At 47.6% G+C, this 12,275-nt stretch overlaps 1 protein-coding gene across 1 annotated transcript; it reads left to right on the forward strand.

Annotated features, from left to right (window-relative positions):
* The first annotated feature begins 225 nt into the window (after window positions 1–225).
* On the forward strand, window positions 226–10,654 carry UTP11 (UTP11 small subunit processome component). The gene is made up of 8 exons (XM_074305209.1): window positions 226–388; window positions 3,757–3,818; window positions 5,084–5,186; window positions 5,978–6,091; window positions 6,588–6,681; window positions 6,773–6,903; window positions 9,909–10,019; window positions 10,569–10,654. The coding sequence occupies exons 1-8, from the start codon at window positions 326–328 to the stop codon at window positions 10,650–10,652; spliced, it is 762 nt and encodes a 253-aa protein (XP_074161310.1). The 5' UTR covers window positions 226–325; the 3' UTR covers window positions 10,653–10,654.
* The last annotated feature ends 1,621 nt before the right edge of the window (window positions 10,655–12,275 follow it).

The raw sequence follows: 12,275 nt of genomic DNA on the forward strand, positions 1-12,275 counted from the left end.
GAACCACCTGGCTGGCGTTTCGCAAAAAGTTACAGATTGATTTGATAGCCAAGGACTAGCAGAGCTTGAAGTCTGGGGCCCTAGGATACTGGTCCCACCAGACGTCACGTGGCTCCAGCCCCAGGGAAACTACATTTCCCAGAAAGGCTTTTCAGCAGCCGCACGTTTGACGACAAGTCTTCCGAGGAAAGCCCAATATGATAGGCGCTGAAATAAAAGTGGGCGGGGCCGCCCGGCGACGCGGCCTGTTTCCGGCGAGGCGCGGCTGTGGCGGAGCGGAGCGAAGCTTGTGCTGTTTCTTGGGCTCTCAAACAAGGGCAGCGACATGTCGGCGGCGTTTAAAAAGGCGGCCAAGTCCCGGCAGCGGGAGCACCGGGAACGAAGTCAGGTATGAACCCCGCGCTCCTCCCCTGGGCTCCGCGGGTGTCTAACCCCGCAGAGACTCCGGGGCCCCGATCCTGCTTTTTCCACTCGTAGTCAAACCTCGTGCGTGCGCACATCCTCGTTCGGCTCGTTGGCGGAGGTCCCGCCCCCTCATTTGCATACTACGCTCTCTGGGCTCCTCCTTATCTCGTGGAACCTCAAATGTCAATTTCCCTGGCCTGGCGTTCTGCAGAACGCTGGCGGGAGCTTAATCTACCCGGAGTGGCGGCAAGAGTTCGGGCCGCCGCCCAGCTTCGCTAACTTAGGCCCGGGCGTTTATGACCTTATATTTGTTCTATGAGTAGAAAGCTGGCCTGAGAGTCAGGGAGGTCTGGGTTCAAGGTCCGCCTGTTACCTGAGTTACCTGGGCGAGTCACTCCCCGTGCTCCCTGCAGCTTTTAGGGAAGATGCCACGTGACATTTATAGCGGTAGCTTCTTCATCTGGGAGCTCCATTCCACTGGTGAGGAAACTGAGGCCGGGAAAAGAGAAATGAATCGCCCAAGGTGACCGACGTCATAAAATGGATTCACCAGGAATCAAACCCAGACCCACTGATTTCAAAGCCCTCCATCATCTAGGCCACTTTTCCAGGCTTCATATACCTTATTCCAGGACACTAGTGATCCTGATCTGTTCCATAAACAAGAGTCCATCTTTCAAACGGCCAGCGCCAACTTCTCCTGTCTGCATTGCCTTCCTTCTGTTATCTCCCACGGTCCTCTTGGCGTGTATGTTTGCAGAGTTTCTTTTGCCCAATGTTTAGCGCAGGCCCAGCCCACAGGGGGCCGTATATGCGTTTATTGACCACACTGCGCTCAGGGAGCCGCTTTTGTGGTTTGTCAGTTTCACCAGTGCCGGGCTTTAGGCATTCAGTCCCCAGCGTTTCCCACACTCTTGATGCTTCTCCAGGTGCTATAAAAAGAAAAGGCAAGAAAGTAAGTGCTCTCAGGGAGGGGGATGACACACAAATGACTGTTTGCATCCAGACTATAGGCAGAGTAAATAGGAGGTGATGCCCAGGGAGATTTCCAGCATTAAGTGGCACTTTGTTGGAGGTGGGGTTTCGCCTGGACCAGAAGAAAGCCGGGAAACCAAGAGGTGAAGGTGAGAGGGAGGAAGTTCTGGGTATGGGAGACGCCCCATGGAAATGTCCAGAATGTGAGGGAGGCTGGGATCCTTGTGGGAGAAAGTAAGAGAAGCCTGGAAAAGTGGAAGGAGTTTGCTTATGAAGATCTTTAACTGGCAGCCAGGGTGGCTCCCCGCAGGTAATGGGGCTTCATGGGCCTGGCCTCTGGGGCTTGCCTTGAGCGCTCCATTGGTTCATAGGACTTAGAGCCCCCTTACCTTACAGATGATGAAAGCTAGGCTTTAGGAGGTTACGTGATTTGCCCAAGACTTGGTGTCTGGTTCTCGCGGAGCAGGCCGCTGATCCTCTGTGGGCCTCAGTTTTATCATTTGTAATATGGGGTGTTCTCCGAGTTGACCTCGGGGTGATAGGAGCTACTGAAGGGGAGTGATAGGATGGATGCACTTAACTCACTCCCTCGCCAATCCTCCTGATTGACACACACTTTTCCAAGGACAGACCCTAACACAGGAGCCCCTTGCTTCCCTGCCCTCCATTCCCCCGACCGCCACTCTTCCTACTACATTCTCCCTCTTATTTTTTATGGAGACCTTTTGAGTTTATGCCACATTTATTGCTTACTGTATCTCTCCCTGCTCTACCTAGAGAGTATTTCCTTTTAATAGAGTAAAAAAGAAAAAAAAATTTCAGGGAATTGAGTGACTCAAGGATTCATCTTTGACAGTAAATGCAGTATTTCAGACACGAAGGTTTCTACCTCACCGTCACATGGGCCAAGTATGGTCATTTCACTGTCATTTTCACTTGATTGTTCCTTCAATTCACATTATTTTGGTCAGTGTGTGTGTGTGTATACAATATGTCAATTTAGTCAATGTATCTGTGTGTGTGTATACAATATGTCAATTTAGTCAATGTATCTGTGTGTGTGTATACAATATGTCAATTTAGTCAATGTATCTGTGTGTGTGTATACAATATGTCAATTTAGTCAATGTATCTGTGTGTGTGTGTGTGTGTGTGTGTGTTGCTTTCATGGTACTGCTTACTTCATTGTGTTCATATTTCTCTAAATTTTTCATTTTCATTTTTTTTCCCAGGGCATAATATTTCACAACATGAATGTATTGCAGTTTGCTTAGCTGCTCCCTGGTACACTGAATACCTACTACCTTGACAAACTTACCTCTGTAGATGGAATAAATATTCATTCTTGCACATATAAATATTACTATTTTTCACATTTGTAGATGGCGGTTGTAATGAGTCGAAAATAATTTCATTTAAAAGCAATACTGATTTCATAATGTTTATTATATATATATTTTTTATTCATGATAATTTGGTACATTCATTATTATGTGGGAATTTATTACATTTTTTGATGTTTAAAAGGGCTTGTCATAGTTGAAAAAGTTGGGATCTCCTGGGATAAAGGATTTTTAAAGCTCTTTCCTGCTCTAAATGCTCAGACCAGATGGTTATGAAGTATGTGACAGTGGAATAGGGACCTTCCAGGGAAAAAGGCATGGATTTACCAAAGACATTTTTTTAGAAAGATGTCAAAAACGATGAACCATCATAAATGTGGAGTATAGGAGTAAAGTTCTTCAAGTCAGAGTGAGCCATACCAATTGGAGGTCCAACAGAACAACCACACCTGTGGTGTTAGTGACAAATGCATGGCTGTCTCTCTTATACACACATGCATACACACACACACACACACACACACACATGCACGCACACACACATACACGCACACACGCACGCACGCACACACACTCTTCTCCCTTCCTCCATCCTTGTGGTCTCCCTCCCAGGGGCTTTGTCCTTTGGGGGGGAAGCTCTCCCTACCTTCTCTAAGATTTGCTGAGACACTACATACACACGATGTTCCCTCTATTTGATTTTCTACAAACTCTTGGATCCAGTTCACATTAATTTTAGCTCTCCTGGCAGCTGCTCACATGGTGCACAGTCATTGTTGCCTCCTGCTGTCCTTAATTGGCTAGAAAGCCTGCCATGGCCAAGCTTTTAAACCTACTGGCGCCCTGCTCGATGTATCTTGTCCTCTGGCAGAAGATAGATATGGAGGAAATGGGAGGGTGGAAAGCTAGGGTGCAGGGACAGTTCCAAGGACATGGACTTACTTGTCTCTTCAGAGGGGCTGGTAGTCAAGTAGAAGCTTTATTGGGTCTGCTGTGTGTTGGAGAAACCAAACACCATGTTTTTGTCTTCTAGCCTGGCTTTCGGAAACATCTGGGCTTTTTGGAAAAGAAGAAAGATTACAAACTTCGTGCCAAGTGAGTTTATTCTTCTATTCAAGTTGCTGCAAATAACACGATAATCTTGAAGCACTATGACAAGTCCAGAAGGGGATCGTTTTCTGCCATTGATAAAGTAGTGACCTCTGGCAGCCCCTCAAACGCTTTTCTGTGGCCCCAAACTAATGTGTTAGTTTAAGCATAGTAATATTTGTAGCAACTCCAGCTGCAACATAATTTTTCATTGCATTTATTCCAGATTGATTTCCTCAGAGTGACTTTGTGTGTGACAGTCTCGATATTTGAGCCAAAAAAGAGGTTTTTTTCTCTCCTTTCCTTGAAATGCCAGATGGCATCTCAAAATCCAGTTCTCTCTGTGGATGGGAGATTTTGTGATCCTGCTGTAAATGTTGAGGCCTCAAGGACTGCCCTCCCCTTCTACATCCAACCCCCAAGATAACGAGTCCTTGTTGGCTTGCTTGCTGAGAATTTTCTTGGGTCTTCCACATGATGGCCCAGGTCCTCCTTATACCTCCAGTACAGAATGGGAGGAGCGTTTTACAGAGTTTTGAAGGTCCATCAGTTCCTGTAGGAGGTGGGGGGCCTACTGATAAATCAGAGATCCCAATCAGAATGAACCCTGGGGTTCATCCTCTTCCAGTACTGTATGACCTTCAGTGAGACACAGTGTTGTTGAGACTTGTTTTCCCCAGCTGTAAAATGGGTATGATGGTGTCTGCCTTATCTACATTTGCTGTTTCTGTCACTCCTGAATCATGTTCCTTCCGTCCACGACCCACTTGGGCATCCAGGCCCACTCCTCACTTTGTGGGGCTCTTGGCTTTGTGAGTGACAGGACCATTGCTAACTTGAAGTAGGCCAGGTAACCCAGGTCAGGGGTGAGTGGGTGGGAGTGAGGGAGGTCCAGCAGTGACTGATGTGTGGAGGACTCCTGACAGAACACTTAGAGGTGCCACCTGGCCAATCCTTCCAACTGTCCTAGAAATAAGTAGTGCAGCAAAGAAGCCAAGGTCCAGAGAGCTAGAGTGACCAGCCCGGGGGCTCCGATTGGACCCGGCTCTTCTCCCTGACAAACAAGGGCTTCGGTGACATCGCTTGTTTCCATTTGATGAGAAATGAGCTGGAAGGAGCATTTTCCAGTTGTGAGAGGGGCAGACAGTCACTGAATTAATTGTTTGTGGGCTTCCTTGTCCATGAGCTTCCAGGTCCCTGTACAGGTTGTCTGTTGGAATCGAGCTGCCATGAGGAAGCATTTGGCTAACCCCGCTTTGTGTCTTTTTCAGTGACTACCACAAGAAGCAGGAATATCTCAGAGCCCTTCGGAAGAAGGCCCTGGAAAAAAATCCTGATGAGTTTTACTTCAAGATGACTCGGGTTCAGCTCCAGGTCAGTGTCTGACAGACCCCAGGCTTTTGGGACTGGGTAGGAATCATTTTGAATTAGCAGTTGCTCTGGAAGAGAAGGCACCTAGATGGCAAAATGAACTTGTGCCAGAGGGTGGGGAAGGGGCTGAACCTAGGTTAAAAAAAAAGACTTGGGGGTCCTAGTGGATCCCAGACTCAGGGTGACTCAGTAATGGAACACGAACATTGAATGAGGTAGTGCAGTTTTTTGCCTGCATCACTGGAGGAAGGCATCGACCGTCTGGCTGTCCCTGCCTTGCTTCAGCCCTATCTGGCCTTTTATCTAGTTCTGGTGCCACATTTTTTTTTTTTTTTAATTAATTTTATAATGATAACATTTTTTGACAGTACATATGCATGGGTAATTTTTTACAACATTATCCCTTGCACTCCCTTCTGTTCCGAATTTTCCCCTCCTTCCTTCCACCCCCTCCCCTAGATGGCAGGCATTCCCATACATATTAAATATGTTATAGTATATCGGTGCCACATTTTAAGAGGGACAGGTTGAAGTCTTCAGAGGAAGACCAGGTGTTTTGTCAGAGGTCTCCTGTAAAAGGAGAAGAGAAGACTTTGTGTTCTCGTAAAGGGGTGTTATGTATAAAAGGGGTCAGACCTCTCAGCTTGGTGCTCGAGGGCAGAGTCAGGGTTAATGGCATGAGGAAGGCAGCGTCCTGCACTGTGCGGTCTGGCCTGAGCTGGCCCAGAGCGCCTCAGGGTGCCATCCCTCCTCCCCGGGCACTGACTCAGTGGGTCCTTGCACCATGCTTTCAGGATGGGGTCCACGTGGTCAAACAGCCCAAGGATGAGGTGACCGAAGAGCAGCTGAAGGTGATGAGGACTCAGGACATCAAATATGTGGAGATGAAGAGGGTGGCGGAAGCCAAGGTACAGGGGGCAGCGCTGGGCTGGCATTGGGCACGGCGGGTTGGCCTCAGCTTCCTTCTGGGAGAGGGTGAAAGAGCCCAGTAATGGGTGGTAGGGAGCTAGTCCGGGTGAGGTCTCAGCCTCTTAAGCTGGGTTGGGCTTGGGAGGAGGGCCAGGCTAGAGAAGAGAGGGATCAGGCTGGACTAGGGAAGAAGGCCAGGCTGGGCTTGGGAGAAGACCAGGTTAGGCAAGTGAGGAGGACCAGGCTGGACTAGGGAGGAAGGCCAGGCTGGGTTTGAGAGGAAGACTGAACTAGGCAAGAGAGGAGGACCAGGTTGGACTAGGGAGGAGGACTGGGCAAGGGAGGAAGGCCAGGCTGGACTAGGGAGGAGGACTATGCTAGAGAGGAAGGCTAGGCAAGGGAGGAGGACTGGACTAGGAAGGAGGGCCAGGCTGGGCAAGGGAGGAGGGTCAAGCTAGGGAGGAGGGCCAGCTTAGCCCTTGGTTCTTGTTCTAGAAAATTGAACAGCTGAAATCAGAGCTCCACCTGCTGGATGCCTCTGGGAAGCAGAAGAACAAGCACGTTTTCTTCTTTGACACCAAAAAGGAAGGTATGGGCCTGGGGCAGTCCATGGCTGGATGGCTGGGCCAAGGGCAGCTCTGGGGCGCTCTCTCAAGAAGCTCTGCCTTCTGCACTTGTAGTGAAGGAGTTTGATATCGCGACTCACCTGCAGACGCCCCCCGAACTGGTGACGCGTGTCTACAACCGGCCCAGGATCGAGACCCTGCAGAGAGAAGCCGTGAAGGGAGCCACGAATAAGAGCCAGATCCAGGTGCCGCTTGTCCCCCTCCAGCGGGAGGAGCATTTTTCCCTTTTTGCCGTTTTTGTGTCCCAGATTTCTGAGACTGCCGACAGGCTCGTGGTCTGGCTTGATGGGTGGCTGGGGAGTTTTGTTGGGGGCGTGTGTACCGCTGTATGCTTCAGTTTCTTCATCTGTAAAATGAAGATAATGACAGCACCCAGGGTTGTGGTGAGGATGAGAGTGAGTTTTATTTTTAAATGAGGTATTTATAAATCACTTAAACCTTAAAGTGCTCTGAAAACACCAGTGACTATTACTTTTGGGGATAAAGGTGTGATTGTCAGATTTGAACCAGCTGGACTCACGGACTTCCAGTTTTTTCTATTGAAAAAAAAATAGAACTTTAGGGCCAGATGAGATTTCAGTTATTTAATCCAGGCTCCTCGTTTTACAAATGAAGAAACTGAGCCATAGAGAAGGAAGTGATTCCTACCATTCATATAGCTCTCAAGGAGCGGAACTAGCAGAACAATTCACCTCTTTTGGCTTCTAATCCAACTCTTTTCTTATAAAATTAATCAAACCGATGTAAGTGGAGAGTGTTGGATTTGGAGTCCGAGCTCAAGTCAGATTGCATCTCGGACCCCAGTGTCACCTGGGCAAGTCACTTACTCTGTACTGGCTTTAGTTTCCTCATCTGTAAAAATAACTCAGAGCATTGTTTACATGGGGGCTGCTAGGGGGCCCCATAGTACACAGATGGCCAGGCTCGGAGTCTTATCATATTCTTGAGTTCAAATCCAGCCTCAGACACTTAGTAGCTGTGGGTGACCCTGGATGAGTCACTTCACCCTGCCTGCCTCAGTTTCCTCATCTGTAAAATGAGCTGGAGAAGGAAATGGCCAACCACCTCACTGTCTCTGCCAAGAAAACCCCAAATGGGTCACACCTAGTTAGAAATGACCAAAAAATGGCTGAACTACAAGAAGCTGTTGTTATAAATAGTAACAATGGTAGCAAATGAGATTATCGGTAAATTTGAGTGCAGCCAAAGGATCATTCTCCCTTTTGGGACAAGACACCTGACAGATGCTAAAAGTATTTAAAATTGACAAGCAAGTGTATGGGGCGATGGCTGAGATTCCTTCCATCGGTAACATTCTCTGGTCCTGTGGGAGAGGCTGTCAGGGAAGGATCAGGCGCTTGGACTCTGGGTCCGAGGGCTTGCATTTTCACAGTGATTATGTATCAGCTCCCACCTCCTAAGTCTTTTGGTTATAAACAGTAACTCAGATTCTTGTATTGGCAGCTGACAGAGTGCTCCCCTGCCCACTGGGAGGTGCTCTTTCTCTCTGACTTTGCTGAGGAGGAGATGGACATTCAGGGAGGCTTCATTTATTCCAGGTCACTCACTGAGCTCAAGAGATCGTACAGTTGGAGCCAGAGCCGGGTTTCTGACTTAACAGCCCACAGCCTGCTTCACCTCAGTGATGAATTTCTATTGGGTTTTCCCTGATGACTCTCCTCCATTATTGTGATTGGTTTTATGAAATGTGATGCTCTGTTTCTCAGAGAATTGAAATCTCAGTTCTGACTGATTCATTGAAAAAAAAAATTGTGAGTTTCAAGCAGACAGCTGTTCTGTTGTGATTTGAATCATTTACACAGCATCAGCTTTGCCTCCAATGTTTAATTCACAGCAGTTTCCTCTAGCTCAGAGGCAGCTAAACTTGCTTTAGTAATATAAATACCCCTAATTAGTTTGAATATATTGGGCAATCTCATAAATTTGACAGTGTGTGCAATAAAGTGAAAACAAAAGCTGTCTGAAACCACTGTTGGGAGACTATGGCATAGTTGGTGAATTGTCATCATCTCAGGTCCAAGAACAATCCTTCCAACACCAGTTGGAACAACCAGGCTGATTTCCTGATATTATCGACTGTGACAACCTCAGTTTGTGAAATAGCTTGGTAACAGTTAAGTGTCTCATTGTCCTTTCTTGAGTACCAAATGCTGGTCCCTAACTTTCTGATTACCTGGTTCCATTGCTTTCCACCTGCAAATGGAGAGAAGAGAGAGTTGGGGTACTGAAACTTCCCTTGTTTTTGCTAGCAGTTTGTCCCTTGCCATTAGATTATTTGGGGCAATCAGATCAATGTGGATTGATTGGAAGAGAATAGCCTCTTCACTCCCATTACTCTAGACCAAGGCTTCTTAAACTTTTTCCACTTGAGACCTCCCCTTTTTCCCTGAGAAATACTTAAGTGATCCTGGATATATAGACATATAAAATAGGTATACAAATTGAACGCTTATTGATAATCTGATTTTGAGATCCTCAAATTGATAAGTGGAGTTAGGAACTCCAGTTTAAGAAGTTGGGCTCTAGAGCCAAACACTTAGCAGAGCTTTTGCCCTGTGATGGTTGCTAAGATAATGAGGTCTCCACTCTCCTTTTGGGTGAACGCCTCTTTGAAAGGGGGAGCAGAAGGAGGGATCAGCAGGGAGAATTAAGTTGAGGCCATTTTTTGCTTTTAAAGTTTTCTCAGTATCTCACCGAGTGCCTACGCAAGGGCCAGACCATACTTTCCCAACTACTTTTTTTGGCCTCCAGATGTTCAGACTCTAGGCCGGCAGTAGAGGGAAGGGGAAGTTGAAATTAGGATGCTGAGTTTGGCTTTCTCTGTTGCTTATGTGCTCTGTGACCTTGTTCAAGTCACTATTCAAAGTCTGAGTTTCATTTTTGCATAATGGAGCTAATGATCAACTACCTCATGGAGTGGCTTTGAATGATGCTCTCAGTAAAGTAAATTGATGTACAAAAGGGTGCTGTGATTGTTGGAGTAAGTGCAGTCCCCAAAAGTTGAAGCAGTTCGACTATTGCCTCCTAGTGAGGCCCTCCTGGAGTCATAAAAAGAGCTTGTTTAAACCTTGGCAAATCTGGCCTCCCACTGGGCTCTGAAACATTTCTTAGTGACTTTTACTCCATTTGTTTGTTTTGCAGAAAATATTTGTATATTTTTCTCTTATAGAAGCTGGCTAGAGAGAGGAAAAGGCAATACAGCCTCCTGAAGCAACGTATCGAGAGGGAGAAGGAATTGTTTGTTATTGCACAGAAAATCCAAACACGCAAAGATCTTCTGGTGAGTAGAGAAAAGCCTCAGGCCTTCGTTTCTTTTAAAGGTCTTAACTGAGACTGGATTTCATCTGTGTGTAAATCAGGCGCGGTGAAAATGTCTGCTCCTTAGGGGCACAGTTTGAGCCAATGTCTGTTACTCTGGGAGTGTTGAAATGTTCCTTGATTAAGAAGGTAATAAGGGGGTTATTAGTCAGTGCTTTGGAACAGCATAGGGTAGGAACGGGCAGCATTTGAACTTTATAGCTTATGAATAGCTCTCCGTAACATTTAAACAGGTTAACAAAACAGTGAGTGCCACTCACTGGTGTTTAAAAATAGACAATATTGTGTAGTTAAATAGCAGAGCTGAAGAGTCTAAGATGACACTTCCATGTTATTATCATCTATCCACTAAATGTCAGACTTCTTTAGATACTCATATACTTTTAGTTACTTTCACATAAATAGCCTGTTCACTTATTTGTCTGTTTTTGAAGCCTTCTTCTCCAACATTCTCCCCCCTCCCCCCCTCCCCCCCATACATTGTACTAATTTTTTCCCTCTTGTTTTGCAGGATAAAACCCCCAGAGTGAAGGTGAAAAAAGAAACTGTCAATTCCCCAGCTATTTACAAATTTAAAAGTCAACGAAAACGTTAAAAGTCTTCTCGTCCAAGTGTGGTTATTCTTTAGACACATAAATTCTGTTTTCCTGATAATTCGTGTTTCTGTCCAACAAGATTTTCCTCCTTGTGGTTCCAACATGAAGAAAATAGGTTCAGTTGAAAAAGCCCCTTTCTGTCTCTTCAAAAGTGTTGTAAAAACTTTTTGAGGAGGTTTTTATTTTTGAATTGCCTTGGCCTAGAGTATGGGCTGGGGTCCCATGAAAACGAAGGCCCAGGAACACCTTTTCCCTTGCTCAGGCAGCTCCTGTTAGAATAGACTTGGCTCCTTGTCCCTGCCCTGTGCTCTAGTGGAGTTCCCGTGATGCAGAGGACACAAATGGCTTGGCAGGGCCCTCTCACCCTGGGGACACAGGCCCCAGGCTGCAGCGGCTCTCCCCACCCCCCCCCTTTCCCAAGAATCACACCTGCCTCTTGTGCCCTTGTAGGGATTGTGGGCTTGAGGCCTGACAGGACTGAGCATGCTTAGAGCAGATGGTTGGGGGGTGGGGAGAGTGCTCTGGGAGGCTTGCTCACACTCCACCAGTGCCCTGGAGGGGGAACAGCTGTGGGTGGATTTTAATGATTTTTTTTTCCTTTCTATCATTATTAACACTTAACAAGTGCCCATGATTGCCAGGCTCACTCCAGAACCTAGTGTGAGGTGGCCTTTTCCCACAAGGAGCACCCAGTTTGAGGCACAGCCTTGAAAAAGGGAGGGAGTGGATAGAAGTCGCCTCCTGGAGGGAAGTGTTGCCTAGTGGGTCACAGGGAGCCCTCTTTATGAGACCGTGTTGAGAATGGATAACAACACAGTGCCTTTGGCTGCCTGTTACCATTATTACCGGCGACAGGCTGGAGCAAGCTGAGGCCGCCCTCTCCCGACTCCCCTTGAGCTGGGTCTAGCGCTGCCCTTCGGCACCGAGCTCCTTGTCCTATTTGGCAGGTTCACCGAGATGGACATTTATAACTAGGTGCGGCTGGGGGTTGTGGGAGGATATTTTCGGCTACTTCTTAATTAGGTAAGAGGCGGCTCAGTACAGTGGATGGCCCTGAATTGGCAGGAGCATGCTCGGTGATATTGGCCAAGTCGCTTCCCACTGCGGCCCGAGTTTCCCCATCTTGGAATGTGGGAGTCTGGAATCCTACAACTTGGAGACGCACCGAGAAGCCGGCCTAGAGCACAGGTTCACAGTGACCGCCTTATGGAACCATCACGAGCCCGGCCAGGGTGTTTGAGGCTTTACGAGGGCCTCAGAGGGCTCTGGAGCTCCACATTCTGCCGTGTGCCACTAACTAGGCTGGGACGCTTCCTGGGGTTCCATCAGGCCCCCTTTGGTGGCCTCCAATCGCTGTCCTGGCCAGAGGCACCATGGGCCTTGGCTGACCCTGACTCTTTCGATTCAGTGGGACCGTTGACCCCTGATGAAGGCTGTAGCACAAGGCCGTGTTTTCCAGAGTGTCCCCTCTGGGTCCGAGGAAGCTGAGATTCCAGTGGTGTTCTCCCTAGCTGGGGCCATGTTTCTTGGAAGTGGGCCCCCTTTCTAGCTGCAGGACCAGTGGGTGATGCTCAGAGCAGCAAAGTCTTTTGTGGCCTAGTAAGTTTCCCTGTTGTCCAGCC

Source organism: Sminthopsis crassicaudata, chromosome 3, assembly GCF_048593235.1.
Source record: "Sminthopsis crassicaudata isolate SCR6 chromosome 3, ASM4859323v1, whole genome shotgun sequence".
In the NCBI taxonomy this organism is placed as follows: Eukaryota; Metazoa; Chordata; class Mammalia; order Dasyuromorphia; family Dasyuridae; genus Sminthopsis; species Sminthopsis crassicaudata.

Bases quoted from the DNA above. Each gene is read 5' to 3' on its own strand.
- UTP11 (XM_074305209.1), top strand. From the start codon at position 326: ATGTCGGCGGCGTTTAAAAAGGCGGCCAAGTCCCGGCAGCGGGAGCAC. The intron at 389-3,756 runs GTATGAACCCCG...TTTGTCTTCTAG, and splicing joins AGCACCGGGAACGAAGTCAG to CCTGGCTTTCGGAAACATCT. The intron at 3,819-5,083 runs GTGAGTTTATTC...TGTCTTTTTCAG, and splicing joins GATTACAAACTTCGTGCCAA to TGACTACCACAAGAAGCAGG.